At 49.0% G+C, this 26,829-nt stretch overlaps 1 protein-coding gene across 4 annotated transcripts; it reads left to right on the forward strand.

Annotated features, from left to right (window-relative positions):
* Positions 1–706: 706 nt before the first annotated feature.
* Odad1 (outer dynein arm docking complex subunit 1) lies at positions 707–26,829 on the forward strand. Of its 4 annotated transcripts, none has more exons than XR_015623904.1 (15): positions 707–877; positions 981–1,072; positions 4,820–4,919; positions 5,280–5,469; positions 11,754–11,876; positions 12,083–12,196; positions 15,781–15,848; positions 19,723–19,910; positions 20,121–20,255; positions 20,570–20,711; positions 20,813–20,981; positions 25,237–25,400; positions 25,477–25,574; positions 25,831–25,909; positions 25,990–26,829. XR_015623904.1 is itself a non-coding variant. In XM_087556462.1 (15 exons), the coding sequence occupies exons 2-15, from the start codon at positions 1,003–1,005 to the stop codon at positions 26,491–26,493; spliced, it is 2,085 nt and encodes a 694-aa protein (XP_087412588.1). In that variant the 5' UTR covers positions 707–810; positions 981–1,002; the 3' UTR covers positions 26,494–26,829. The 4 variants fall into 4 exon arrangements, 2 of the variants coding, with proteins under 2 accessions (XP_087412588.1, NP_001119749.1); XR_015623905.1 differs by having other exon boundaries at positions 707–810; XM_087556462.1 differs by having other exon boundaries at positions 707–810; positions 20,629–20,711.

Consider the following 26,829-nt stretch of genomic DNA (forward strand, 5'->3'; position numbering starts at 1 on the left):
TTAAATATCAGGGCCGGCCCGCAAGCCCAAAGCCCGGCCTTCTTCCTAAACCCTCCGACCGCTCCCTTCTAGTCCCCGCCCCTTACAGGCTATTCTGCCTGCAGTCCTGCCCCTTAAGCATCCAAGCCCCTTCTCCTTGCTATTAACAGCCTCTGGCTCCGCCTCTTCTCAGTACTACACTTTCTCCCCTCCCCTTTCACAAGAAGATCTCCCGTGGCCCCGCCCTTGATTTTACCTATGCTCCTCCCCTTCCCCCCGCTCAGCCTCGGCTCTCTAGACTCCTGTCTCCTAGGGCGAGGATTCTCAACCTTTCTAATGCTGCGTCCCTTTAATACAATTCTTCATGCTGTGGTGACCCGCCCTACCATAAAGTTATTTTCGTTGCTACTTCATAAGTAACTGTAGTTTTGCTACAGTTATGAATCGTAATATAGATATCTGTGTTCTCCGAAGGTCTTTGGTGACCCCTGTGAAAAGGTCGTTGGATTCCGCAACGGGGTCGCGACCCACTGGTGGAGAACCGCTGTTCTCTAGGGTCTTTTCAGCCCCGCCCCCGTCCCCTCAAGCCAGTCTTCTGGCCTGCTCCCTCTCTGGCCTGGCCCCCTCTCAGTCCAAGACTGGAGTCTACTGAGTCTCCCACTGATCTCTCCTGCCCGCCTCTTCCGCTGTTCTCAGGTCTTATTGGCCCCTTGTCTCCCCAGTAACCAGACTACAACAGTGAGAGTGGAGCTGCAAAGGCTGGTCAGGCACTTGAGCCGGTAGAGCCGAGACCTGGTCCCCACCCCATCCCAATCCGGCCGGGGTTCAGAGGTGCGGAGAGGCGGCCCAGGGACCGAGTCAGAGTCAAGCCGCAGGACCCAGATTGTGTGTGTTTGGGGTGAGCGATGTAGTCCTTGAAGGGTCGAGGCTCAGAGAGGCTGCGGTGCTGTTGGTCGCTGTGTGCGCTGACTTGCGCACTCTGAGGCTAGTGTCCCCTGCAGGGACGCCACCACTACATCCAAGATGCGTTTGGGTCTGTCCTCCAGGAGCGCCCGCTCCGAAGAAGGAAGCGAGATCTTCCTGGAGGGACCAGGTAATTCATGATTCCCTCGTCTCCTCCGAAGTTCCTTTTCTGTCCTCAGCTTCTTCAAGTTCCAGAGCCGGGGTGGGAGGCCTCCCAGGAGCGCCCTCTCCTGGGGGCAGATTCGAGCCCGAACAGAGGGGGCTTCTGGCATGTGGTGAGGTCAGGCCTGGCAATGGGGTGGCCCGGAAGACATCGGACTTCAGGAGAGGTTTGAATGGGGTCCAGGACATCCAGAAAATAGCTAGGGGAGGACCCGTGAGGTGGCTTAGCTAGCAAAGACTTTTGGCATCAAACTGATGGCCTGAGTTCCTCTCAGGAACCCAGGTGGTGGGAGAAGAAAACCAACTAATTCCCCTGGGCCCCTCCTATACTACCTAAGTGTAATTTAAAACAGAAATAGATAAAGGACCGGTATGACAGCGTACATCTTTCATCTCTGCTGGGGAGGCAGAGGTAGTTTGAGTTTCAGGCTAACCAGGGCTATATAGAAAAACCTTGTCTTTAAAAAAAAAAAAACGCTGGAGGAGAGAGAACTGCATATACAGCTTATGGCAGGGGTGGCTAGGGTAGGAGTGTGGACACTGGTTTGGGTCAGTCCTCAGCTGAGGGTGGGAAGCTGGTGGGAAAGATTGAAGGGATGGTGTGGTGGTTTGTATATGCTTGGCCCAAAGAATGGCACTATTAGGAGGTGTGGCCTTGTTGGAGTAGGTGTGGCTTTGTTGGAAGAAGTGTGTCACTGTGGGGGTGGGCTTTGAGACCTTCATTCTTACCGCTTGGGAATCAGTCTTCCTGTTTGCCTTTGGAATAAAATGTACGTAGAACTCAGCTCCTCCAGCACCATGTCTGTCTGGATGCTCCCATGCTTCCTGCCATGATGATAATGGACTTCATGAATCTCTGAACTTGTAAGCCAGCCCCAATTAAATGTTGTTTTTTATAAGCGTTCCCTTGGTCATGGTGTCTTTTCACAGGAATGGAAACCCTAACTAAGATAGAAATTGGTACCAGGAGTGGGGTATTGCTGTGATAGGTCTGATCATGCTTTTGTTTGGAGGAATGTGGATTTTGGGACTTTGGAAAGCAATGGAATGCTTTAAGTGGGGCTTAATGGGCCATCCTGGTAGGAATATAGAAGACATAGTTGCTGAGGGTGAGTTGAACTGTGGGGGCCTGGCTCAAGGGTTTCATAGAAGAATGCTAGTATGTGGCCTAGAGATTGCTTATATATATTGGTGAACAATGTGACTGCTATTAACCCCTTTCTGAAGAGTCTCCCTGAGGCTAAGGCTAAAGTGAAGAGAATCAGATTACATTGACAAAGGAAGTCTCAGAAAAGCCCAGCACAGACTTTGTCCTCTGGTTTACTCTCATGAAGAACATTTCGATCAAGCATAGCAAGTTTAAAAAGAAAAAAATACAAAATATGTATTCAAGAATAAAGGGACACCAGGAAGTGAAATGGAACTGAATCTTGTGCTCAAGGAGGTAAACAGATTAAGGAAGTGGTAACCTCAGGGCAAGATCCCACTTAACTAAACTTACTGTTTCTGTTTGCAGTTGAATAAGGAATAGTTATGCTATGTTAGGTGTTATTACCTGGTTATTGTTCTCATTTGGACTTTTAATCTGGCACGAACTACAATCCAGAAATTGAGAACATACTTGTGGATCCAGATCTTGAGGCATAGTGACCATGAAATCTTAGGCCCAGGGTTGGTGGTATCTGCCTTCAATCCCAGGAGACAGAGGAAAACAGATCTCTGAGTTCAAGGCCAGCCTGGTACACAGCAAGTTCCAGATAAAGAAAAGCTTAAGTCTAGGCCTGGTGGTATTGGCCTTTAATCCCAGCATTCAGGAGACAAAGCCATGCAGGTCTAGTTCATGGTCAGTCTACAGAGCAAGTTTCCAAACAGCAGTGAAGGAGTTGGAAAACAGAAGGCTGGTGATAATATAATAGGACAGGGGACATGTTTCAGCCTCTGCAAGCAGTAGAACTGGGCAGCTTTGGACCTGTGGCTCTGATTTCAGAGTCTAGAAGGGGTTACTGGACCTGGTTAGCTAGAGCTAGGGAATTAGCGGTGTATTGAGACCAGGATCACTGAAGGGATAATTTCTGGGAAGTGTTTTCTGAGAGCACAAAGAAGCTGTGTTCCAAAGGTAGCTGAGGTTGTACCTTGTGCTTAGCTGGTACATGGTGATGTGTAAGAATCACCCAAGTGGTACTGGTTTTGAAGGCATGAAGAGGTCATGGAGAACAGCTGAGGGTTGGCACTGTGTGAGGCCAGAGAAGGTCATTGGTCAGGGTGCAGCCTCAGCTGCAGGTGACAGCTTAGGACTGAAGGGGTCATGCAAAGAAGTTGAGGCTTGGCACCATGAAGGGAACCTACGAGAGGCTATTGGTGAAGCCTAGTTGCAATACAAGACTCCATCGAATTGGAGATGTCAGTGCCGTGGGATGCTTACCAAGAACAGCAGCATCAGTGGAGTGGAGTCAACCAGAGCTTAGAGTGTTACAGAGGGCAGTGCTAGAGATGTGATCCAAGCTCTTTGGAGGAGCCCAGAAGATCATGTGTGGATCCCAGACTTGGGAAGAAGCCGCGAAGTTTAAGTTGCCTTGGATACCCCAAGTTGTTTGCGATGTCAGAGTCGTGGGATACCCACTGAAGAAAGCTGCTAACAGGGAGTGGAGCCAGTCAAAGAGCAAGATCTGTGCTGCAGTCAACAAAGCAGAGAAAGGTTGGAGATCTGAAGAGGGCTTTGACATGGAGATGCAGAGTTTGGAGTTTGCCCAGCTGGCTTTTGGTCTTGCTTTGGGGATTACAGTTAAGTGATTGGATGAACATCAGAAGAGACCTTGAACTTTGGACTTTTACCATTGTTGAGACTGTTATAGACTATGGGGACCTTTCTAGTCGGACTAAATGTTTTAGTGTCATGCTATGTCTAGGCAAGGCCCCCACAGACTCATGTTTTGAACACGCCTGTGGGGGCCAGAGAGTGGAATGTGGCGGTTTGAATATGCTTGGCCCAGAGAGTGGCACTATTAGGAGGTGTGGCCTTGTTGGAAAAAGTGTGTCACTGCAGGGTTGGGCTTTGAGACTTTCCTTCTAGCTGCCTGGGAGTCAATCTTCTCCTGTTTACCTTTGGATCGAGAGATAGAACTCTCAGCTCCTCCCACCCCGTGCCTGCTTAGATGCTGCCATGCCCCCACCCTGATGATAATGAGCTGAACCTCTGAACCTGTAAGCCAGCCCCAGTTAAATGTTGTCCTTTATAAGAGTTGCCTTGGTCATGGTGTCTCTTCACAGCAGTGGAAACCTGTCTAAGACAGATGGGTATGACAGGCTCCTTCGGCCTTGGATGCTGGGCTGAGGCATCCAAGAGGCAGGAGGAATCCATTCTGGGTGTAGGAACTCCTTGAGGACCTTGTAGGGAGATGAGTGTGAGACTGGATGGAGCCCAGAGGAGAGTAGGAGAGAGGCCACTACAGTCCCACAGAAGGCCAGGAGGGAGCCATTTTCTCCAGTCCCAGGTGCTTTAGACCCGGAGGCCTCTTAGGAGCATCCTTAAGCCAGAATGGTTGTGAAGGGAATGGGTCAGTTTGGCTACTGGGGACACAGGGACAGAGATGAGGTCCCATAGGATGCCAGGGCTGGGACTCGGGTACAGTTGCAGTTTTTGAGATCCTAAAGGGACCCTCTGTGGAGAATGGACAGTCCTGATCCCTTTGGGTCCTTTGCCTGGTCTCATCCACAGTGGATGGAGAACTCAGCCGCCTGCACCGACAACGCAAGGTGATGGAGTTGGAAAGGCGGGCATACAGCAGGGAAGTTCACCAGCGCATCAGGAAGCAAGTGTAAGCTGGGGAAAAGAACCTAAAAGGGACTTCCGAGCCCTGGGAGGAGGGGAGAAAGGAAGAAGGCTAGGGCAAGTGCAGGGGTGGGGAAAGAGCTGGGGAACAGGGGGAGTGGTCATGAAAGGGACAGGATAAAAGGTAGGAACATCGGAGCAGGTGCAGGGTCTGAGAGTTGTGGGAATCTCTGGAGAGTCAGGTGCTAGGGTAGAGAAAAGAGAGGAATCCTTGGAGGATGGGGTTGCGAGAAGCACAGGGTCACGGGGAGGCTCGGGGCTCACTCAATGAGGGGCGCCGGCTGGAGCTGGTTGTCGGGAGCTGCCACTTGCTTGTGTGGACCGCCCGCTCCTCCCGCATGGACAGCGAGGAGATTCGGCAGCTGGAGATGCTTCGAGCCAAGCTCCAGATGCAGATTAACGTAGCGCAGACCCAGGTCAAGCGACTGGGAGACAAGAAGCGTTTGGCGGACATGGACCATCTTCTCAAGTGCCGGGCCCAGGTGCAGATCGAAATCGAGGCGTTGCAAGAGCAGAACCGGGCCCTGGAAAAACAGGTGGGTTCTCCTAGTTGGCTGCCATCCCATCAGACCTTGCAGTAACTGTCCTGAGTCTTGGGATCTTATCTGAAAAAATGGAGCTACCAAAAGCATCCACCCAGAGCTCCATCCAGAGCTAGGGGTAGCGTGTACTCCTGTAAAGCCGACACCCTGGGAAACTGAGGCAGGAAGGTTCAAGGGTACAGGCGTTGAATCCCAATTCACATCCCCTGCAATGTGTGCCAAACAAAAGAAAATACTCCCAAATTCACACTAAAATTTTAGCTGGACCATAGACCTATTTGAATACTTTTAACCACTGGAAAAGAATGTTTCTCGTTTCGTTTTTTGAAATAACGTCTTACTATAGTGTCTTGTAACTCACTGTTTAGACCAAGCTATCCTTAAACTCATAGAAATCTGTCTGAGTCTGCCTTCCGAGTGTGTTGGGATTAAAGGCATGGGCTACCACGCTGGACCCCAAGAGGTATTTTTTTTTTTCCCGGAGCTGGGGACCGAACCCAAGTCCTTGCGCTTGCTAGGCAAGCGCTCTACCACTGAGCTAAATCCCCAACTTCCCAAGAGGTATTTTTGAACTAATGATACCTAAACTTTGTCTTGGAGCTCTTAATTTCTAAGTAAGTTTTTTTTTTTTTTTTTTTTTTTAAAACTCTTTTACGTGTACAATGTTCTGCCTGCATGTATGCCTGCAGGCCAGAAGAGGGCACCAGATCTCATTATAGATAGTTGTGAGCCACAATGTGGTTGATGAGAGTTGATCTCAGGACCTCTAGAAGAGCAGTTGGTGCTCTTAATGTCTGAGACATGTCTATAGCCCTTTTAGATTTTATTTACTTATTTTTTATTTTTATGTACACTGGCATTTTCCCTGTATGTCTGTGTGAAGGAGTCAGGTCCACTGGGACTTGAGTTACAGACAGACGTGGGTACTGGGAATTGAACTTGGGTCCCCTGGAAGAGCAGCCAATGCTCTTAATCGCTGAGCCATTTCTCCAACCCCTTGGTGAATTAAAACAAAAATCTCTATTTTTTGGAATAAGAAGAGAGCATTGGATCCCATTACAGATGGTTGTGTGCAGGAAATTGAACTCAGGACCTCTGAAAGAGCAATCAGTGCTCTTAACTGCTGAGCCATCTCTACAGCCCTTGTTGGTTTTGTTGTTATTGTTTTGTTTGTTTTGTTTTGTTTTTTTTTTTCTTTTCTTTTTTTTCGGAGCTGGGGACCGAACCCAGGGCCTTGCGCTTCCTAGGTAAGCGCTCTACCACTGAGCTAAATCCCCAGCCCCTTTTGTTTTGTTTTTAATGTGACAGAAAACTCAAGAAGTCAGGGCCATGATGAAAGACAGCTCTGAGAGCTCAAAGCCTTGATTTGCAGCTTGGCTGATTTTTGTACTCGCTGACACTTATCCTGGCGGTGGTGAATGGTCTGAAGGTGATCTAGCCGAGTCATACCCACGGTGAGCTGCTAAGCTCACAGAATGTGACAGGATGGTGGCAGTCACTCCCTTGATTGGTTATGTCAGTAAGACCCCCTTTTACTAGACAGAAGGGAAGCCATTCACCACCATGTGCCACGTTGAAAAGAGCCATATGGTGGGGACGGCAGAGACCCTGTGTAGTAAGCTGCTGTGCTGACTGGTTTTATGTCATCTTGTCACAAGCTAGACCTCTTTGGGAAGAGGGAATCTTAATTGAGAAATCCCTCCTTAAGATTGGCCTGTAGGAAAAAAAAAAAAAGATTGGCTTGTAGGCAAGTCTGTGGTGCATTTTCTTGATTGATGATTGTGGTGGTTTGAATAGGTATGGCCACCATAGACTTGTAGGTTTGAATGCATGGCCCTTAGGGAACTATTAGGAGGTGTGGTCTTGTTGGAGTAGGTGTGGCCATGTTGGAAGAAGTGTGTCACTGTGGGGGTGGGCCTTGAGGTCTCCTATGTTCAAGCTATGCCCAGTGACAGTCCCCTCCTGCTGCCTGCCAGCCAAGAAGTAGAACTCTCTCAGCTCTGTCTCCAGCACCATGATGCCATGTTTCCTGCCATGATGACAATGGACTGAACCTCTGAACCTGTAAGCCAGCCCCAACTGAATGTTTTCCTTTATAAGAGTTGCCTCAGTCATGCTGTCTCTTCTCAGCAGTGAAACCTCAACTTAGACAATGATTGATGTGGATGGGCCCAGCCCACTGTGGTCCTAGGTGTTATAATAAAGCAGGCTGAGCAAGCCTATGAGAGACCAGCCAGTAAGTAGTGGTTCTCCATGGCCTCTGCTTCAGCAGCCTCGAGCTGCTGTCCTGCCTTCCCTTCATGATGGACTGTGATGGAAATTGAACTCTTCCCTCCACAATTTGCCTTTGGCCATAGTGTTTTATCATAGCAATAGAAACCTTAACTAAGGGGCTGGAGGGATGGCTCAGTGGTTAAGAGCACCAACTGCACTTCCAGAGGTCCTGAGTTCAATTCCCAGCAACTACATGGTGGCTCACAACCATCTGTAATGAGATCTGATGCCCTCTTCTGGTGTGTCTGAAGACAGCAACAGTGTGTACTCACAAACATAAAATAAATAAAATCTTAAAAAAAAAAAAAAAGAAAGAAACCTTAACTAAGATAGAAATTGGTACTAGGAGTGGGGTATTGCAATAGAAACCCTAACTAAGATAGAAATTGGGACCAGGAGTCGGGTATTGCCATGACAGACCTGACAGTCTGTTTTGGGGAGGATTGTGAAAGGACTTTGGGACTTTGGACTGGAAATGCCATTGGCTGCTCAGGCTGTGTGATCTTTTGTAGACACTAAAAAGATAAACCTGAGAGCCATGCAGATGATGGAGGTCTGGCTTCAGAGCATTTTTCAAAGACTCTACCAGGGTCACTTTTGTGATATTTTGAATTAAGAACTGCTGAAGCAAAACCTTCACTTTACTGGGACAATTGATTTTGGTCTTCTGGGACTGAAGACTCCACTGTGATTAAGAGACCAGAATCATTGAGGTGAAATTTGGAAGTATTTCCTCAGGGTCAGCACACAGAAGCTGTGGTCCAGAGAGAGCTCAAGTTGACAAGGGGTCAGTTATGCTGGTTGGTTTTATGTCAACTTGTCACAACTAGAGACATATTTGGGAAAAAGGAATCCCAATCCCAATAGAGAAAATACCTCCATAAGATTGGCGCATAGGGGGGCTGGGGATTTGGCTCAGTGGTAGAGCACTTGCCTAGCAAGTGCAAGGCCCTGGGTTCGGTCCCCAGCTCCGAAAAAAAAAAAAAAAAAAGAAAAGAAAAGAAAAAAAGATTGGCGCATAGGCAAGTCTACAGTGTATTTTTTTTAAAGATTTATTTATTTATTATATATAAGTACACTGTAGCTGTCTTCAGATACACCAGAAGAGGGAATCGGATCTCTTTACAGATGGTTGTGAGCCACCATGTGGTTGCTGGGAATTGAACTCATGACCTCTGAAAGAGCAGTCGGGTGCTCTTAACCGCTGAGCCATCTCTCCAGCCCTACAGTGTATTTCTTGATTGATGGTTGATGTGGGCAGGCCCAGTCTATTGTGGGTGGTACCACCCTCGGCAAGTGGTTCCAGGAGCTATTAGAAATCAGGCTGAGGATGCCATGACAAAGCCAGTAAGCAGGTTCTTCCCTAGCTTCCTTTCACAATGGACTGTGTTCAGGATTTGTAAGCTAAAATAAACTCTTTCTTCCCCAAGTTGTCTTTTGCTCATGGTGTTTTATCACAGTAATAAAAGTTCTAACTAAGATATCTGCCAGTAGTTATTTGATGAGGTTCAAGAGATCTCACACTGGGCCGCTTCGGGAGATACTGAGCCTAGAGGCCCAAGAACTATGAAATCAATGTGGTACTGATACACAACTGACCCCTGGTCAGTTTAACACACAAACATATCATTTGTTAAACCATAGCCTCCCCTTTCCTGTTGCCCCTAAGATGCATGTTAATAATAGCAACATCACAATATATAACATATTCCACAACGCAGAGTACTAACCACTATATCATCACGGCATAACATATTCCAAACTTTAAAAGTCCCAGGCTTTAAAAATTCCAACTCTTGGTGCTAGAGACATGGCTTAGTGGTTAAGAGCACTGACTGCTCACAACCATCTGTAATGGGATCTGATGCCCTCTTCTGGTGAGTCTGGAGACAACTACAGTGTACTTAGATACGTAGAATAAATAAACGTTAAAAAAAAAAACCAAACAAATAACTTTAAATATAGAGCACCCAAAGGACAATTTCCAGAGGCTTGAGAAAGGAGACTTTGTAGGAAGTGGCGAGGTTACTGGGGATGTACCCTTGAAAGAAGTAGCAGGATCCCGTCTTTCAGTCTCTGGCTCTGCATCTGGGCTCCTTGGGAGGGGGTTTGTTCTGAAGCTGGCTCCCCACCATTCCTATCTAGAGCCTTCTGCAGGCATACAAGGCAAGGGGAATGCTGGCAGAGAACTGTGAGAACGGCCAGTTCCCACAGCAGCAGCCCGCAGCACTGACGTAGAGTTCCGGTAGTCCTGTGGGTTTTGAGTTGTCCCAGCTGACCCCAGTGCGCCTTTGATGGCTATGCTTTACCCAGCATGGTTCAAGCAGTCCACCAAGTGTTTGTGTAATAAGAACTCAGGAGCCATTTGTAAAAAATAATATGCATAGATTAGAAAAAGTTCACATTAAATTCTTTTTACGTTTTCTTTTTATCTCTTATTTGTGTGGGCCCGTATGAAGTATGTGCACAGAGGTACCCATGGAGGCCAGAAGAGGGCGTCAGACTCCCCTAGAGCTGGAGTTATGGGTACTTGGGCGTTAGGTCAGGTGGGTGCTGGGACCTGAACCCTGGTCTTCTGCAAGTGCAACAAGTGCTCTTAACCACTGGGGCATTGCTCTGGCTCTGTATTTCATTCTTACTTTTTTTCCTGTTGAGACAGGGTTTCTCTGTGTAGCCTTGGCTGTCCTGGAACTCACTCTGTAGATCAAGTTGCCCTCGAACTCAGAGATCTGCCTGCTTCTGTCTCCTGAGTGCTGGGATCAAAGGTGTGCACTGCCGCTGCTACCTCCCGGCTGCTGTGATTGAAAATTTAATTGGGGGTGATTGTGGATCCACATGGAGTTTTAAGAGTGGTGAAGAGAGTCTGCTCTGTACACTTTACTCAGGATCCCCCAATTTGGGTCTTTTTTTCATTTGATTTCTATCATAGCTGCTGCTGAAAACTGGTTTGAGGGAATGTCACCTCACTGAAAGGCAAATACTGCCACCTTGTGGTAATCCCTCAAGCCACCAGGAGCATGCGGTAGGCCACAACCGACCTATGCCCATGTGCCCTCATGGATGAGTCTGGAGTTGGCATCTGTTTTGTTGTTGGTGCCTGTTTATTTTTGCCAGAGGTCTCCTCAGGGAGCGGTACACTTGAAATCGATTCTCAGCCCTGGAGACCACTGGCCAAGATCAAGGTACAGGCTGGGTCGTTTCCCCAGTGCTCAGCAGGCACCTGTCCCCTGCTCCTGGTTTTTTGCCCACCATTTCTGTTCAGTTGGTTGGATTGTTTTTGTTTTTGTATTAGACAGGATCTCACTATGCAGTTCTGTCTGTCTCTGTTGATAATCTGTCTCTCAGTCACATTCTGAGGTACTGGGCCTCAGGGTGTTTGACAGGAGTTTCTGGGTGTACTATCTAGCCTATATCAGCCAGACTGGGAAGCAGTCAGATGGTTCATTCAGTCTACACGCTGCTGAGTAAGTCCAGACACAGCAAGAGCTCAGAAACCAGGTCATGTGGGAAGCTGGCGGGGCCTCTAGGCAACCTCAGTATCTCAGACCCCTTTTAACTGCTGGCCTTAGTCTCCCAGCATCCTCCTCTTTCTGGGGAACATGATAGCAGCAACCCAACCCTTCCATCTCATGGGCATCTTCAAGAACACCAGGAGAGGTAGAGACTGGTAGATCTCCGAGTTTAAGGCCAGCCTGGTCTTCATATCGAATTCAGGGACAGCCAGGGACATAAAGCTGTCTCAAAAAAAAAAAAAAAAAAAAAACCAAACTAAACCAAACCAATCAAAAACAAACAAAAAAAAAGGCCACCAGAAGAGAAGTAGAGCTGGCTAATCATGGGCCACAGTTCTTGTGGTTGCCCAGACTTGGGTGTCTGGTGGCTGCAGGAGCATTTTGGCTGAGCTAGGTGCTACAGAAAGGAGGAAGGATGCTGGAGCTGCCGGGACAGCAGATGTCCTTGATGCATCTCTCCCAGGCATGTGACGGATGCTGCGTTCCCTCCAGATCCAGGACTGGGAGACCCATATCCTCACGCAGAGTAAGGATATCTCAACTCCTGATGTCATCTTGGATCAGAAGATGAAGATCCAGAGAAGGATCAGGATCCTAGAGGACCAGTTGGACAGGGTGTGTGGCCTCCAGCTCTCCAGGATAGATCTTAGGCTCGGATCAAAGGGCGTTGGGAGGACAGGCACTGTGGGCTTGAGGGTCCCCTTAGACGGAGAGCAAAAGGATCCTGGGATGGGTAGGTTTCAGGTTCCCCTGGAGGGAGGAGGGTGGTCCCCACCTCTGACAGGCACCAGGTCTCATAAGAGCTCCGACACCCACCCCAGGTCACCTGTCACTTTGACATCCATCTGGTGAGGAATGCAGCCCTGCGGGAAGAGCTGGAGTTGCTGCGCATCGAGAGGGGCCGCTACCTGAATATGGACCGCAAGCTGAAGAAGGTGGGGGCTCGAGGCTCCACCCTGGTGCTCCTTTCCTTCTCTGTGTCCACAGGCAGGGCTCCTAGGCCCAGGTCCACCTCCTCAGTGGGAGAGAAGGAAGAACACACCTCCCCTTATCTCACTCCCATGCACAAACACCAGCTTCACTTTAGACTCTGTCATCTGGGGCAACCTGTAGGCCCACCAAGCCATTCACATCCCCCAGGACCTGAGCACCTTCAAAGCACTTTGAAGAGCTAACATTCTGTCCCTCCTTCCCTCCCTCCTTTCACCCCCCCTTAAAAATCTTTTTCAAAACAACTTTAAACTTATAACTGTACATAGAACTCGTATATATCCTTCACAAGGATATATGTAACTGCTCAGGTCCTATGTGTATGTACATTTGGATAGGTTTGTTGAGACTCTTATTTTATAGTCCAAGCTGGACTTGAACTTCTGCCCATCCTCCTGCCTCAGGCTCCCCCTTGCTGGGCGATGGATCTGAGCCATCATACTTGGCTCTTTCTGGCTCTGCCTGTACCTTGGTTAGTCTTGCCCAACCCCCTCCCCACCATGACCTTGGTGTTGTGGTCAGCTGTGTTTTGGAGAGGAGGTCCCTTGTGTGGACCATTGCTGTGCTTAGTACTCTGTTGGAGGCAGGGTGCGTTAGGAAGAAGCTGGCCTTGGGATCTGGTGTTCAGGCGTCACAGCCAAGGAGGAGATGCTCTGGGATGGAGTCTCCACCTTTGCCTGAATAACGCCCACTATGATGTCACATTCTTACTAGGTTCAGCATTGTGACTTCCGGGTGAATGTCCACAGTTACCAGCCATGGCCCTCTGGTTCTGGGTGCCACTTCACTGTCCCCTTCCTGCACCCTCTCCTGCTCTCTCCTCTCCTGGTACTATTTCTCCAACAAGTTCCGTTTTCTTTCTCTTAAAAAAAAACTCATCTTTTAATATTTAATTATGTGCATGTCTGTCTACTTGTGGGTTTGTACATGTGCACATAGAGGTCCTCTGGAGCTGGCGGTAGGTGGTTGGAAGCGGCCCAGGGTGGGTGTTTGGAAGTGACCTCTTAACCTTAACGTTTGAGCTATCTCTCCCAAGTCCTACCCCCCACGCCCCTCCACCCCTGGTAGGGAGTAGGGTTGGAAAAAAAAATCAAGATCTAGGTCCCGAGGGGGCCCATTGTGTCTGTGTTGTTGGGTTTTCCTTTCCTGCCCTTTCCTCCCTACAGAGCACCCAGACTGTCAGAACATTACAGACAGGCTGTATCCTGTTAGCATGGCCCACCCTTGCTATCAGTCCCTCCTTCCCCTAGGAGGGTTTTGGTGTGCTCATCTGTTCAGAACCTTCCTGGCTCAGTTCTTGTTTCTGTCTTCTACATGGTTCTATTTCTCATATAGAACACAGCTCACTTCATTTACCTCTGTTTGAGGTTGTTTTTTTTTTTATTCTGATTTTGGTGGTTGACTGACTCTCCCATGAGTTGCGGCCCCACCTGGGTTTAGTTTTACTTTTCTGTCTTGTCTTTGTTGACCTAACTTTTCTTATAAATTTGTAAAACATTAACAAGCCAAACAAAAACAGTTCCAAAAATCCGGGCACATCTGTGCACACTTGTCTTCCCGTCTCTCTGCAGTAGAGGCAGCAAGGTCGGTGCAGGGCAGCCTGGGCTACAGATCTACACCCTGTCTCAGAAGAAAAAGCTTTGTGGAGTTCATGCCCAAGCTCCTGCCCAGACCCTCAGCCCATTAAACCAAACCAAACCAAACCATACCACACCAAACCAAACCAAACCACACCAAACCACACCAAACCACACCACACAAAACCAAACCACACCAAACCCAAACCAAACCACACCAAACCACACCACACCAAACCAAACCACACCACCCAAACCAAACCACACACCACACCAAACCCAAACCAAACCACACCACACAAAACCAAACCACACCACCCAAACCAAACCACACACCACACCAAACCCAAACCAAACCACACCACACCAAACCAAACCCAAACCAAACCACACCACACCAAACCCAAACCCAAACCAAACCACACCACACCAAACCACACCACACCAAACCAAACCCAAACCAAACCACACCATACCAAACCAAACCATACACCACACCACACCAAACCCAAACCAAACCACACCATACCAAACCACACCACACCAAACCCAAACCAAACCACACCAAACCACACCACACCAAACCAAACCCAAACCAAACCACACCAAACCCAAACCACACCACACCACACCACACCAAACCCAAACCACACCACACCACACCAAACCCAAACCACACCACACCACACCAAACCCAAACCACACCACACCACACCAAACCAAACCACACCAAACCACACCACACCAAACCAAACCCAAACCAAACCACACCAAACCCAAACCAAACCACACCACACCATACCAAACCCAAACCAAACCACACCAAACCAAACTAAACCAAACATCCAAAACCTATCCCAGGAACCATTCCTTCCCCTTCTATGTTGCATTCAATGCCTTGTGTTACTTATTTCCCTAATTTCTGGGGGTATCCACCTCTAGATTCTTTTTGCAAAGTTGTGTGTGTGTCCACATGCATGTGTGTTTGCTTCTCTCCATCTGTTACTTCTCTCTCTCTCTCTCTCTCTCTCTCTCTCTCTCTCTCTCTCAAAAAAAAAAAAAGTTTACGTATGTGAGTACACTGTAGCTCTCTTCAGACACACCAGAAGAGGGCATTGGATCCCATTACAGATGGCTGTGAGCCACCATGTGGTTGCTGGGAATTGAACTCAGGAACTCTGGAAGAGCAGTCAGTGCTCTTAACTGCTGAATCATCTCTCTTTATTGAAAATATGTAGCTACTTCCAAGGAGCTAGAAAACAGAACAGCAGGTCATGGTATATGTTACTCTGTGAATTTAACAAAGTATCGGAGGTGGGGGATTTTATAGAGAAAGGAGATCATTGAGCTCACAGTGGTGGAGGTGAAGAATCCAAACCGCACAGGACTGCTTTGCCTAGGGCCTTCTTGGTCCAGCACATCATGGCAGATGTGGGTGGAAGACAGGCATGGAGGAGAGGTCAAATCAAGGGAGAAGCAGAGGGCTGCACCTGGACCTCAGTCGTTTTTGAGGTCAGTGTTTTTTAGCAACCTTACAGTAGGCACTACCTTCTAGTCCCAGTAGTTCCCACTATGGCCACCCAGGGACCAAGCTCCCATCTCAAGACCTTTGGTGGATACCCCATACCAAATCCCAGCATAGAAATGACACCTAAGCAGGTTTCCAAACCCGGAGGGGCAAGTTGGGCTGGTGCTTTGTTCCTGGGTTAATGATTCCCAAGTTACCTCTCCCACCTGTCCTCCTGATTATCCCCATTTGGGACCTCAGTGCAACCCCTTTTCTGATTCAAGGTCAGTCTGGTCTACATAGGCTCAGGATAGCCAGAGATAACTCCAAACAAAAACAATCCCCACCAACACAACCAGAAATAAAAATTCCTTTCCTGGACGTAGGAGGGTCTGCATAGGAGTGGTAGGAAGCTGGAGGGAGCAAGTTCCTTGTGTCCCTGTAGGAGATCCACCTACTTCAGGAGATGGTTGGAGCTCTCAGCACATCCTCTACTTCTGCTTATACTGCCAGGTAAGCGCCCCCAACCCCCAGGGCACTTAGGTAGCAGGGTAGAGGCTTGGAAGCCTGGAGACTCATAAAGAAGGGAGGAACCTAAAAGATATCCCCAACTTTTCTGCCACACCCTGTTCCTTGGGGGGTGGTGGGGAATGGGGAATTCCATCTGTGACAGCTTCAGGCCTGGGTCCCAGGGGCTGGGAGCCCAGGAGGCAGTGGAGAATGGCTAGGTTAGGTTACTCTGTAGCCGTGGCTGCCGGAGCAGACACACAGCCTGCAGGCACAGCTGTGCCAGGTCGGATTGGCAGGTGGAAGCTGCTCAGGTGCTGGCTCTCAGCCCTTCTGCACCTATTCTTCCTTCTGCTCAGTGCCGGCTTTCTCTCTCAGGACCTTTGGTCCTGGAGCATTTGCACATCCACCTTAAGGCCTCTCTCCCTCCCTCCCACCCCTCTCTCCCTCCCTCTCTCCCTCCCTCTCTCCCTTCCTCTCTCCCTCCCTCTCTCCCTCCCTCTTTCCCTCCCAACCTCCCTCCCTCTCCTGTCTCTTCTTCGTTTTTCTAATGCTCACAATAGTCAGCATTTAAAAGTGTCCAGCCAGCCTGCTGTGATGGTGCGTGCACCCACACTTGCCATTCCAGCACTCAGGAGGGAGGGGTAGGAGTTCAAGGCCAGCCTTAGCTACAAACGCAGTATGAGGCCAGCTTGGGCTGCATGAGACCCCATGTCAGACAACAAAAATGCCCGGAACATTTGCCATTGTGGACAGCCATCGCTCTATCCAGAACCTTGAGCAGCAGCTCTCCTTTTCCAAGGCCTCCACAGACCTCACATTTCCTCTCTGTCTCCGGTATCCTGAATGCGCCACACAGATGGCATGGGAAGTGTGTGTGCTTTCTTTCTTTCTTTCTTTTTTTTTTTTAAAGATTTATTCACTTATGAGTACACTGTAGTTGTCTTCAAACACACCAGAAGAGGGCATCAGATTTCATTACAGATGGTTGTGAGCCACCATGTGGTTGCTGGGATTTGAACTCAGGACCTCTGGAAGAGCAGTCAGTGCTCTTAACCGCTGAGCCATCTCTCCAGCCCGTGTGTGTGCTTTCTTTTTTTTTCCCCCACAACATTTTTTCTTGGATATTTTATATATTTACATTTCAAATGTTACCCCCTTTCCTCCCTCTCCCATTCCTCCTCCCCCTGCTTTTATGAAGATGCTCCCACTTCCACCCATCCAGTCCCACCTCATCGCCCTGGCATTCCCCTATACTTGGGAAATGAGCCTTCACAGAACCAAGGGCTTCTTCTCCTATTGATGCCAGATAATGCCATCCACTGCTGCATATGCAGCTGGAGCCATGGGTCCCTCCATGTGTATTCATTGATTGGTGTTTTGGTCCCTCATGAATAACTCCCTTAAACTCCCTGGAACACAGGTAAACAAGTAGAAGCCCTTAAAGAGGAAATACAAAAAAGCCCCTTAAAGAGTTACAGGAAAACACAACCAAACAGGTGAAGGAATTGAACAAAACCATCCAGGATCTAAAAATGGAAATAGAAACAATAAAGAAATCACAGAGAGAGACAATCCTGGAGATAGAAAACCTAGGGAAGAGATCAGCAGTCATAGATGCAAGCATCACCAACGGAATACAAGAGATAGGAGACTCCCAGGGGCAGAAGATACCATAGAAAACATTGGCACGGGGTTGGGGATTTAGCTCAGTGGTAGAGCGCTTGCCTAGCAAGCGCAAGACCCTGGGTTCGGTCCCCAGCTCGGAAAAAAAGAAAAAAAAAAAAAAAAGAAAACATTGGCACGATGGTCAAAGAAAATGCAAAACGCAAAAAGTTCCTACCTAAAACATCCAGGAAATCCAGGACTCAATGACAAGATCAAACCTAAGGATAATAGGTATAGAAGAGAGTGAAGACTCCCAACTTAAAGGACCAGTAAATATCTTCAACAAAATCATAGAAGAAAACTTCCCTAACCTAAAGAAAGAGATGCCCATGAACATACAAGAAGCCTACAGAACTCCAAATAGGGGGAACCAGAAGAGAAATTCCTCCTGTCACATAATTGTCAAAACACCAAATGCACAAAACAAAGAGAATATTAAAAGCAGTAAGGGACAAAGGTCAAGTGACATATAAAGGCAGACCTCTCAGAATTACTCTAAACTTCTCACCAGAGACTGTGAAAGCCAGAAGATCCTGGACAGATGTCATACAGACCCTAAGAGAACACAAATGCCAGCTCAGGCTACTATATACAGCAAAACTCTCAATTAACATAGATGGAGAAACCAAGACATTCCATGACAAAACCAAATTTACACAATATCTTCCCACAAATCCAGCCCTATAAAGGATAATAGATGGAAAACTCCAACACAAGGAGGGAAACTACACCCTGGAAAAAGCAAGAAAGTAATCTTTCAACAAACCCAAAAGAGGGGGTTGGGGATTTAGCTCAGTGGTAGAGCGCTTGCCTAGCATGTGCAAGGCCCTGAGTTCGATCCCCAGCTCCGAAAAAAAAAAAAAAAAGAAAAAAAAAAAACAAACCCAAAAGAAGAGAGCCACACAAACATAGTTCCACCTCTAACAGCGTGTATGCATTCTTTTTTTTAAAAAACAATTCTTTTTTTATTTTATTATATATATAGCATTCTGTACTGCGTCTATGCCTGCAGGTCAGAAGAGGGCACCAGATCCTATTACAGATGGTTGTGAGCCACCATGTGGCTGCTGGGAATTGAACTCAGGGCCTCTGGAAGAGCAGTTGGTGCTCTTAACCTCTGAGCCATCTCTCCAGCCTGAGTGTGTGCATTCTTATCCAGAGCACATACACTTTCTGCTGGTTGTTCTGCACTTTCTTTCTCTTTTTGATCTTTTTACACTTATTTACTTTGTGCTTCTGTGTCTGCATGCCCGCATGCCTGCTCACGATGTGCATGCGGAGGCTGGGATGATCTGCAGAGCTCAGCATTCTCCTGTCACCCTGTGGGATCTGACTCAGGTTGTCAGGTTTGATGGCAAATTCCCTGACCAAAGTCTGTGATCTCTTACCTTGGTCACCCTCCACCCCTCAACCCCTGCCATCCAGGTCCAGCTTCTCCACACCTTGGGTGGCTTTTGACCTCTGACCTTCTATTTAGATGTCCTTCTGTCTTTGGTGTCTTGTTCTCAACTTGCTCTCTCAGTTCTAACTTCGAGGAAGGGAATCTGACTGGCTAGTAATTCTCTGCCCGGTGACGTAGTTCATTGAGCCACCTGCAGTGGACCGTCAAGGGGGCACAGGGGCAGGCTGGTTTCAGTTCTGGGAAGTTATGGCTTGAACAACCAACAGGTTCTTGGGATTGGGGCTTGCTGTTGTCAGGGGAGGCCATGTATGTTAGAGAGTGACTAACTAGCCCTCAGGGTTGGCTCTGGGAGGACCTCCCCCCATCAAGGATGGCAGAGATGAGATCAGAACTAGAATGGCCTAGGGCAGGGGCATCCACAAGAGTCTTCCTGCGGGAATAGGACCTACTAGAGTGTGGTAAAGACCCAACTGCCCAGCCTTACTCATTTCTAGCTACAGAACACCCAGACTTCGGTGTCACCCAGACCGCCTTTGCTGAGTCTGGGAATACTCTCTGGCAGGGCCTGCCTGCATCCTTTGACCCTCTGAGTAAGTGATCACATGATTCCTGGCCTCTGTGTCCCCTGTGTGTCCACCAGTCTTGTCATATCTAGCCCCAATCCTGACCCAGCTCTTCCAGCCTAGAACTTTCTCTGCTTTTTCTCTGAGCATCCTCGTGAAGCCAGCTGGTACCGTCGTTCCGTAGGCCCAGGCTGACCCCAGCTCAGGCAGCCATCTTTTTTTGACTGACGTGCCCCTCCTGCCCCAGGGAAGAGGCCAAGACCAAGATGGGCATGCTGCAGGAGCGTGCAGAGAAGGAGCTGGCTCAGAGTGACACAGAGGCACAGATCCTACTGCGACAGATATCGCATCTGGAGCAGCTGCACCGATTCCTCAAGCTCAAGAACCATGACCGACAGCCGGATCCCGGTGTGGTGCAAAAGGAGGAACAGCGAGGTGAGGCCAATGCTTGCACCTAGCACCAAACCCAGGGCCACTACAGTTATAATCCCTAGGCCCTCGGAGAGGGCGAAGCCCATTGGGAGAAGGTGGGCCAAAGGATAGCAGAGCCTGTTGGGTGGCAGTGGCGGTGGAGGGGGCGGGGGCGGGGTGGGGATGGAGTGTTGTCCAGGATACAAGCCTTCAACTTCCCTGTGTTACCCATAGCATGGGAGACCTCAGAAGGACTCAGAAAGACTTCCCAAGAGAAGCTAGTGCTGCGTTACGAGGATACTCTGAACAAACTGGCCCAGCTGACCGGCGAGAGCGACCCGGACCTTTTGGTGGAGAAATACCTGGAGTGTGAGTGGGCACAGTGGACGAGGAGGCGGGGCTACCCAGCACCACCCGCAGCAAGGCGCACTTGCCTTGCCCTGGGGACCCTACCTTGTCTCCAGTTTTCATCCTGTTGCTTGGCTGTCCCTGCCTTGCATCTGCGTCTCTGTTTCTTCCCTCTCTTCATATCTGTCTCTCAACCCTCTCTGTCTGTTTCCTGGGGCCTTCCCAAATCTCCTTTTACCGTCCCTGTCTTTCTCAGTGTGTTGGTGGGTGCCCTCTGTGGCTGTTCCTGTTTCATCTGTCTCTGTTTTTCTGCCTTTGTTTCTGTCGTCTTTCAGCCCTTAGTGATCCTTTTGTTTCTAACTCCATCCCTCTGGACCCCCCTGCACTCCCCCAGTGGAGGAACGCAACTTTGCTGAGTTTAACTTCATCAATGAGCAGAACTCGGAACTATACCATCTTCAGGAGGAGATTAAAGAGGTGAGCAAGGCCCAACCCTCCTCACACTGCCCTTCCGCCCAGACTCCCAAACCCTCTCCCCAAGCCCTGAGCGGATCCAGCTCCAACCCCTGTCGCTGCAGATGCAGGAAGCCTTAGTCAGCGAGCATGCCAGTCAGGATAAGCAGAGCCTGGAGCGAGAGCAGCAGTGCAAAGTGTTGCAGCAGGATGTGGAAAAAGTGTGCTCTGAGTCGGAGCGGCTGGAGGCTCGCTTCCAGGTTCTCCGAGTTCAGCTGGAAAAGATCAAGACTGGTAAGTCCCCCCACCCCCCAAGTTCCCTCTCCCAGCCCCAAGCTCTTCATTAGGAAGGATACAATGAGTCTGTGGGGAGCTGGTCGTTAAGAGGCATTCCACTGCCAGTTGTGCATTTGTTTCTCTGTCCATCCCATGTCTTTGGTCAGCCCATCAGGGGTGCATCTGTCCATCCATCCATTCTTCCATCTGTCTGTTCATGAATGTCAGGTGTGTGACTGTTGAATCATAGGCCAGAATACTTTTATATTTACTGGAAAATCAGTTCTCCAGAGCAATTCTGCCTTTTCTTAAAAAACGATTTATTGATTTTATGAGTGCTCTATTTGCATGTACACCCGCAGGCCAGAAGAGGGCGGCAGATCCCATTATAGAGGGTTATGAGTCACCATGTTGTTGCTGGGAATTGAACTTGGAACTCTCTGGAAGAGCAGCCAGTGCTCTTAATCTCTGAGCCATCTCTCCAGCCCCCAATCTCTCATTTTCTCTCTTTTCTTTTCCTTTCCTTTCCTTTTCTTCTTTTCTTTTCTTTCTTCCCCTTTCTTTTAGATTTATTTATTTATTTACTTGTTTGTTTGTTTGAGACAGGGTCTTACTGTGTAGCGCTGGCTGTGCTGGAATTCACTCTGTAGACCAGGTTGGCCTCGAACTCACAGAGATTGGCCTGCCTCTGCCTCTCAAGTGCTGGGATTAAAGCTGTGGGTCACGATGGCAATTTCTCCTTCTATGCCTTTGTGTGCACATTGTGTGTCACAGATGTAGATGTGTCCACTCCCCTACTGTCTCCCCATCACATCATTATAACTACAGCACTCAATGTGGTTCTCGAGCTGTCAGGGTTTACCAAGACTGTCGCCCTATTGTTGTCTCGTGACATTCCTGTTTGGCTTTGTTCTCTCTCTCTCTCTCTCTCTCTCTCTCTCTCTCTCTCTCTCTGTGCACAAATGTGCCATGGCACGTATGTGGAGGTCAGAGGGCAACTTCCGTAGTTGGTTCTTTCCTTCCCCCAAATGGGCTCTTGTAATCAAATTCAAGTTGTCAGCCTTGACAGTAAGGACCTCCACCCACTGAGCCACCTGGCTAACACATAGCTACTTAAATAGTTGAACATTTTAAACATTAGATTTATATATTTTATGTAAGAATGGTGTGCCTACATGTATGTATGTATGTATGTATGTATGTATGTATGTATGTATATCATATATATGTTTAATGCTTGAAGACATCAAAAGAGGGCATTGAAATCCCCTGGAACTGGAGATACAGATGGTTGGGAACAACCATGTAGGTGCTGGGATTTGAACCTGGGTCCTCTGCAAGAGCAGCAAGTGCTCTTAACTGTCATCTCTCCAACTATGTTTGAGTATTGAATTAAATTGCTTTTCTTGTTCTAAGTATAGGGATTGTTTTTGATTCTGGAAATAATTTTTTGTATGGTTGTGTACTCTCTCACTTTCCTGCATGAACTGAACTGTTCTATCTAACACTTGGTACGATGGACTCAACTCCCTTTTGTAGGGAAGGAAGGAGGTCCCTGAGTAAAGTCAGGGCTCAGAAAGGGGCGCCGTTATCTTAGACTGCTTCCTGCTGATTAGGTGCATTGGGTAACCTCGGGCACGTCTGATCTTTGCCTGCAGGGTAGCTAGCTTATCTTCTCTTGTTTCTTCTTGGTGCATGGCTACTTAACAAACCGTGACCAACAGCAACCAACCATCAACCAAGAACCCACCAACAAACCACAACCCACAAAACAAACATTAATCGAGATATATGTTTAAAGAATATTCAGACCCACCCACAATGTGGCCCCTAGCATTTATAGACCCTCAGAAAGACCCCAGCATTCTAAATGTCACACAATCATAGAAACGATCCCAGCTGGAAAATCAGCAGCTGGGCAGAGTCTGAAGCAGCCCTATATCTCACACCTGGGATAACAATGAAAACATTCTTATAATATTTCTGTGCTCTTTTTTTTTTTTTAAAAAGAAACCAGAACTCCAAAATTGTCAGTACAATTAGTGGCTTTGTGGTGTAAGAAGTCTGCACCTATTTGAGGTTGCAAAGGTATTCTCCTGGTTTTAACTAGAATTTTGCTTGGCTTCTGTCTTACGGTTTTTATTGCTGTGTCGAAACACCATGATGACGAAAAGCAAGTTAGGGAGGAAAGGGTTTGTTCAGCTTGCACTTCCACATCACTGCTCATCACCGAAGGAAGCCAGGGCAGGAACCTGGAGGCAGGAGCTGATGCAGAGGCCATGGGAGAGTGCTGCTTGCTGGCTTGCTTCCCCACGGCCTGCCTGCTCAGCCCGCTTTCTTACAGAACCTAGGACCATCGGCCTAGGGATGGCACCACTCACAAAGGGCTCCCCCCACCCCCTTCCGCCAGTTGAGGATATGCCTTACAGCTGGATCTCAATGGAGGCATGTCCTCAATGGAGGCTCCTCCCTCTCCGAGGAGTCTAGCTAGTGTCGTTGACACGCACCAGCCAGTACAACCCCCATGTGAGAGTCTGGGTCTGCCCCAGATGAAGTCACATGTGTAGGAACTGGTGCTGTTATCTGGTTTTGTCTCCCTTTCTTTCTTTCTTTCTTTCTTTCTTTCTTTCTTTCTTTCTTTCTTTTTTTTTCTTTTTTTTTTTTATTCTTTTTTTCGGAGCTGGGGACCAAACCCAGGACCTTGTGCTTGCTAGGCAAGTGCTCTACCACTGAGCTAAATCCCCAACCCCTTTGTCTCCCTTTCTTAGTGTCAGTGCAGCTGAGTGAGTTTCAGGAGACCGGCCACATAGCCTGTGGGTCCCAGGGCCACCTGCTCTTGAACTCTTCTGAGTCTCTGGAAATGACTGTGTCTAGTCTACAGGGCTTGGGTAGGGTGATGGTGGAGGGTAAAGATGGAGAGGGACAGAAAGGTTTGGGGTGCTGTGGCTCCTAGCAGAGCTCAGCAGGTGGCCCTTCTCTCTGACGCACGAATGTGCCTGTAACTTCGTTGTCTCACTGGAAACTTTGACCTTTTGCTGCTGGCCTTTCATTTTGACACCTAGCGGGATGGTGGCACATTAGCTGCTGTGCCACGTTTATTTGATTTTTGTTTGTCAATGTCTCGGAGGGTGTCAGCAACATCATATCACGGCAGGGTGGTAATGCACTGGGGGATGTCTAGTGCTGTCTCGATCTTGGTTCCTGAATACTCCACTTCTTGGCGTGAGCATCATCTTGTGGGCTGTCCATCAAAACCAAGGGCTGCATAGCTTCAAGCGTAGGCATTTCTTACAGTCTGGAGGTCAGAAGAGCTGGTCCTTCAGAGGGCGTGAGGGCGGGTGTGCTCCTGTGTGCCTCTTTGATTCTGAATGGCTTAATTTCCTCCATCTTGCAACTTGACGCATTGAATGTCTACACCGTGGGTCCATTCTGTCTCCCTTGTTTTTGCATGTAGGTGTCCATGTGTGTGCTCTGCTATACAGGTGTGCACATAGGTACAGATGTGTGTGTTTGTGTATGTGTATATGTGTGCTTGTTTTCCTATCTGTTTTACAAGGTTAGGTGTGTCTGAAGCACATAGTGTGTCCTCTTGCGTTAGCAGTTACCGTACTCCAAGGGGCCTTGTCTCCTAAGAAATCACATCCCGAGGCACTGGGGACGTTTAGACTTCCAAAGGAGGAACCTAGAGGGATGCACTTCCACCTATAATAGTGGCTGTTACAAAGTTGTCCCTCTTTCTGTTATTTCCTCTTAGCAGAGTAGCCAAGACATCCTTTAGGAAGTTAAACATGAACCAGAATCAATCACGATATATGTTTAAAGAATATCCAGGGATGTCACAAGGCTTCTAAGGAGGGCAGCTGGAGGGACAGGCTCACTTGTGAGGGGAGACAGGACTCAGCTATGGTGTTTCTGTCATTACCATCAGTCTGTTCACCAATTAAATACAACTGGAAACATGGGGCTTAGGGCAAGGGGTGGTAACCTGGTGGCTTCTGGGATGCATGTGTTCCAGGTGGGATCTGAGCCCTGGCATTATTGAGCTGGTGGGAATGAGGTTTGTTTTCAGCCAACGTGTACCACCAAGGCAGCGTCATGGTAACTCTCCCTTTACCCTCTTGAACCTGAGGCTAGGCCAATGGACGTTGTGCCTGGCTGTCTGGGCTGCACAGAGTCATTCGCTCTTTGAAACTTGCCTTTGCAGGGAGGCTGTGGTTATGTACCGTGTGAGGGGAGCACAGGGGCCCTGACAAATATTCCTCTTTGATCCCAGATATCCAGGTTCTCTTCGACAAGGCTCAGTGTGACAACAGTGTCATCAAGGATCTCCTTGGGGTCAAGACCTACATGCGGGATAGGGACATAGGTCTCTTCCTGAGTACCATTGAGAAGCGGCTGGTGCAGCTTCTCACGGTGCAGGCCTTCCTTGAGGTCCAGGTGAGTAGGCAGGGACTTGGGTGTTGGCATCAGGCTTGGCCAGGCCTGCACTAACTCTAGACTCCCACACTCTCAGAACAATGTCCCTTTGGCTGATGCTGCGCTTCTGGCACTGGGTCAGAGCATACAGGAACCCCCAAAGAAGACTACCCCACTCAAGCCTCCTGACACCATGTGAGGCTTGGGCCCAGCAGGGAAGGGGCTGACCACAGGGGGCAGACAAAAGGGGTGGGGTGGAGGGCATGGGTATGGCTTTCGGATATGGCTTTCTCAGGCACAACGGGTGCAATGAGAGCTTGGAGGGAGGTCGGGATAGAGTGCGAAGATGGGGTGCTGATGCTCCAAGGGGAGGGGGCAGGAACAGGACGGCTGGGATCTATGTATGAGGCAGACCTATGAAACCAGACTTTCTACCTTTCTCCCACCTGAGGGAGGACTCCTCAGGGGTTGTAATCAAAGACGATTACCCTATGAGCAAGGAGGAACTGCTGAGTCAAGTCATGAAGTTGGTGAGAGAGGGGCTCTCGGGCCAGGGGGCGGTAGGAAGGATTTCTAAACCCGTTGACCCCCTAATATTGCCCACTTCCAGGTGCAGCTCCAGGATGAGGAGGGGTCTCCAAAGAAGCGGGACAGCAGCCCAAGTTTGACTCTTTCCAGCCCACGCATCTCCTTAGCAGCTGCCTCTGTGCACGCTAGAAAGGCCAGCGTAGTCCCTGAGTCTATCCTGAGCCACAAGACAGGCCGAGGCCGTGGCACTGGCTCCATAAGCCATGTCACCTTTGGTGACTCTGCTTCTGCTCCAGGCCCTGTGACCTTGGCTTCCACCAGTGCCAGTGGACTACCTGTGTCCGGCCGGGGCTCTCAGGGGGGGCGTGGGGCCTTCAAACACACTAGCTCCAGCAGCTACCTGGGGTCTACTGGGTATCTAGAGACCAGCAGAGGCCGCGAGAGCGGGACAGGAGGCGGTCACAGCCAAAGCATGGGATCCGAGATGAGTAGAGGCTTCAGCTCCGGCAGTGGCCAGACATCCAGTGCTGCCCCCGCCTCCAGGCCCAGCTCTGCTACCAGCAAGGACTCGAGGGGCTATAACTAGGGTTGCAGGTCCCCTTCTGTCTCAACCCTTGGCAGGTTTTCTAATTTGTGCCCTGCTCTTCCCCAGAGACTCCTTTCCAATCCCTGTAAGCCCAGGCCTCTTGAGCTTCCCTCCGTCTCTTCCCATCTGCTCCCATCGTTACCCTGCCTTGGCCTTGACTCTCTGTTGCCCTCCTCCTCCTCCTTGCTTCCCGTCTCTGCCCTCCTCAACCTCTCCCCGAAGCTTCCCTTCATCTGATGTCTCTGTCTCCTAACTGGATTTCCCTCCATTGACTTAGGTGAACCGTGACAATAGGAAATAAAGGTCAGAGCCCCGTTTTTCCAAGCCCGGCTCCTA

Source organism: Rattus norvegicus, chromosome 1 (assembly GCF_021556685.1).
Source record: "Rattus norvegicus strain SHRSP/BbbUtx chromosome 1, alternate assembly SHRSP_T2T, whole genome shotgun sequence".
NCBI classification, from domain to species: Eukaryota; Metazoa; Chordata; class Mammalia; order Rodentia; family Muridae; genus Rattus; species Rattus norvegicus.

Bases quoted from the DNA above. Each gene is read 5' to 3' on its own strand.
- Odad1 (XM_087556462.1), top strand. From the start codon at position 1,003: ATGCGTTTGGGTCTGTCCTCCAGGAGCGCCCGCTCCGAAGAAGGAAGC. The intron at 15,849-19,722 runs GTAAGCGCCCCC...CTCCTGCCCCAG, and splicing joins ACTTCTGCTTATACTGCCAG to GGAAGAGGCCAAGACCAAGA. The intron at 25,401-25,476 runs GTGAGTAGGCAG...CCACACTCTCAG, and splicing joins AGGCCTTCCTTGAGGTCCAG to AACAATGTCCCTTTGGCTGA.